The following is a 2,814-nucleotide window of genomic DNA, read 5'->3' as shown; positions in this document are numbered from 1 at the left end:
CCTGTTGATTTCTAGGTCAGACACAGAGAGGGATGGCACCAGTGCAGCAAATAGATATTTGGCCATTTTCTCCAGATGCTGGGGTTGCACCGTTTCTGGCACCCCTCTGAGCTTTAAATTGTTCCTACGTGACCTATCCTCAAAGTCCGCAACTTTATCCTTGAGCCAGGCTATGTCCTCTGTATGGCCATTGTGTGCTTCAACAAGGCTATTAAGGGAAAGCGTGCATTTGTCCATAGAAGCCTCAACAATGTCTACCCTCTCCCCCAGCTGGCGAACTTCACGCTGTGTTTGGGCCAGTCCTTGCACCATGTCATTGTGGATGGAGGACCACAGGGAACGCAGCATGTCTTTCAGCAGGGAGGCTGGCACAGAATGGTCTCCTGCTGGAAAGGCCACAAAGGGATCAGCCATGGGCATGGTTTGGGCCTGTGAGTTACAGGGGGCCACCATGAGGTCCATCTGGTCGCCATGTAGGTGATCTGGAGGAGAGGACCCCCGGCGAGGTTTCTGCTTAGCAGGGCTCCTGGAAGATGGCGAGGGGGGTGTGGAAGACCCTGAGGAGTTCCCACTGCCGGGATTAGCCACTTGCCTGAGCGGGGGCGAACATCCCCCTTGCCTGCTCGCGCTGTTCTGTGAAGGCCGCGGCTGCTGTCCAGCGCTATTTTGCCATAGTCCGGCGGCGCTGGAAAGGAGAAATCCATCCATCCGGGTAAGTTGATGGGATCCCTTTTTCCCCTTCGCCATCTGGGGGGGGGGGGGTCGGCGGGAGGCAAATAGAGGTGAGTGGCCTGGCGGTCTATATAGGCTGAAGTCCCGGGGGTGGCCGAGCGGAGCTGCAGAGCTATGCGGCCATCTCCAGCGCCATACGCCACGCCCCCTGACAATAAAATTTTCAGTATGGTGCCTTCATTAAACTTAAGTGATAATAAGACCTCATAAGTGCCTCAATGAGATCTTTGTTCCTCAGGCTGTAGATCAGAGGATTTAGCAATGGGTTAATGAGGGAAGATATGACTGTAAACAGTTTTTCTAAATTGACCATTTTACTGGAGGAGGGAACCAAGTAAATAAAACTTAAAGAGCCATAAAAGATAAAGACCACAGTGAGGTGTGAGGTGCAGGTGGAGAATGCTTTTATCTTTCCAGTCTTGCTACGGATTCTGAGGATGGTACTGAAAATATAGACATAGGGAATAAAGGTCAGAAGAAAGGCTCCGAATGCAGCACTAGCACCTGATAAGAATACGGCCACCATGTTTATGAAGGGGTCAGTACATGTAATTTGAAACAAGTGTGGAAGGTCACAAAAGAAGTTGCGGATGGAAGCTGTCCTACAGAAGGACAACCTGAGCAAAAATAAAGTATGACTTAAAGAGAGAGAACATCCTGCAACCCAGACCAAGGAGGCCATATTAACACAGACTCTCCAAGACATAATTAGTTTGTAATGTAGGGGGTGGCAGATGGCAATGTAGCGGTCGTAGGACATAGCTGAGAGTAAGAAAAGTTCTGAGATAGCAAAGGAGATGTAGAAGAAGACTTGGGCTATACAGGCAGGAATGGATATTGATCGGCTTTTTGTGACCAAATCAAAGAGCATCCTTGGTGCGGTCACTGATGAATAGGACATGTCCAGAAATGCCAAGTTTGCAAGAAAAAAATACATTGGGTTGTGCAGATGGTGGTCAGTGAGGACCAAGAAAAAAATAATAAGGTTTGTGATAAGAGTCATCAGATAGATGAGAAGGAAGAACGCAAAAAGTCCATTCATGGTCAGTGGATGGTCTGATAGACCCTCAAGAGTGATAGAGGAAATCTCTGTCTTATTCCTAATATTATTCATTTTTTTCTTTGTTTAAATTCATCACTATAATACTGTAATAAAATTAAGGATTTGAGGAATTAATCATTAGAAGACATGTACGGTGTGCCTGCACAGGTTTACATGCAGACATTTTTACCAGCGAATGATTTATTCTTATATAAGATGTTGGCATTCCCTCAGGACGGTCTGATGTGTTGTAAGAACACAAAGCTGAAAGTCTCATTAAAGGTCTTTTAATATGTAATTTATAACACCTTGGGAGCCATTTTCCTATAATTGAGAACAGTCTTTAATATTTAAATTTAACATCCACTGAAAGCCTTTTTTTTTTTCAAATGAATATGTTTATTCTTATGATTGTATTATGTTTTAGGGGCTTCACTTTGTTTAATCTTCTTGTCTGCAATTGGTCCTGACGAAGCAACTGTGAGCATTATATGGACTATTTTTTTTAAGAAAAAGTTATTTTTGGACTATCACTTATTTAGCGTGGCAATTTTTACTTTACTACTTTATAGCTATTTGACCACTCCATAAGTTTATGGCCAATATGTGCTGGTAAGAGGCTTTGGGGTTTATTTACTAAAACCGGAGAGTGCAAAATCTGGTGCAGCTGTGCACGGTAGCCAATCAGCTTCTAACCTCAGCCTGTTCAATTAAGCTTTGACCAAAACCCTGGAAGCTGATTGGTCTCTATACAGAGCTGCACCAGATTTTGCACTTTCCAATTTTAGTAAATCAACCCCTTTGTGTACTCCGATGTGACGTGTGGACGGCTTATATTCACATGTGTTTTTCTTTGGCACATTTGAGGTGCCTTAAGCCTTTCTTGAACTTTATGCCGGGACTTTTAATGCTTTAAATGTTTACTTATGATAGTATTATGTTTTAGGGGCTTCACTTTGTTTAATCTTCTTGTCTGCAATTGGTCCTGAGGAAGCATTCTGTGAAACGCGTTGACTTTCGAGCAGATGTATTCTCATATA

The 2,814-nt window shown here is 44.1% G+C and overlaps 1 protein-coding gene across 1 annotated transcript; it reads right to left on the bottom strand.

Annotated features, from left to right (window-relative positions):
• Positions 1-895: 895 nt before the first annotated feature.
• Positions 896-1,846, bottom strand: LOC309561699 (olfactory receptor 1J2-like; the record flags this gene model as incomplete). The annotated part of the gene is made up of 1 exon (XM_082265686.1): positions 896-1,846. The coding sequence occupies one exon, from the start codon at positions 1,844-1,846 to the stop codon at positions 896-898; it is 951 nt and encodes a 316-aa protein (XP_082121812.1).
• Between the last annotated feature and the right edge of the window lie 968 nt (positions 1,847-2,814).

Source organism: Pelophylax lessonae (assembly GCF_965119305.1).
Source record: "Pelophylax lessonae genome assembly, chromosome: 8".
NCBI classification, from domain to species: Eukaryota; Metazoa; Chordata; class Amphibia; order Anura; family Ranidae; genus Pelophylax; species Pelophylax lessonae.
This window is presented reverse-complemented; position numbering and strand designations above follow the sequence as displayed.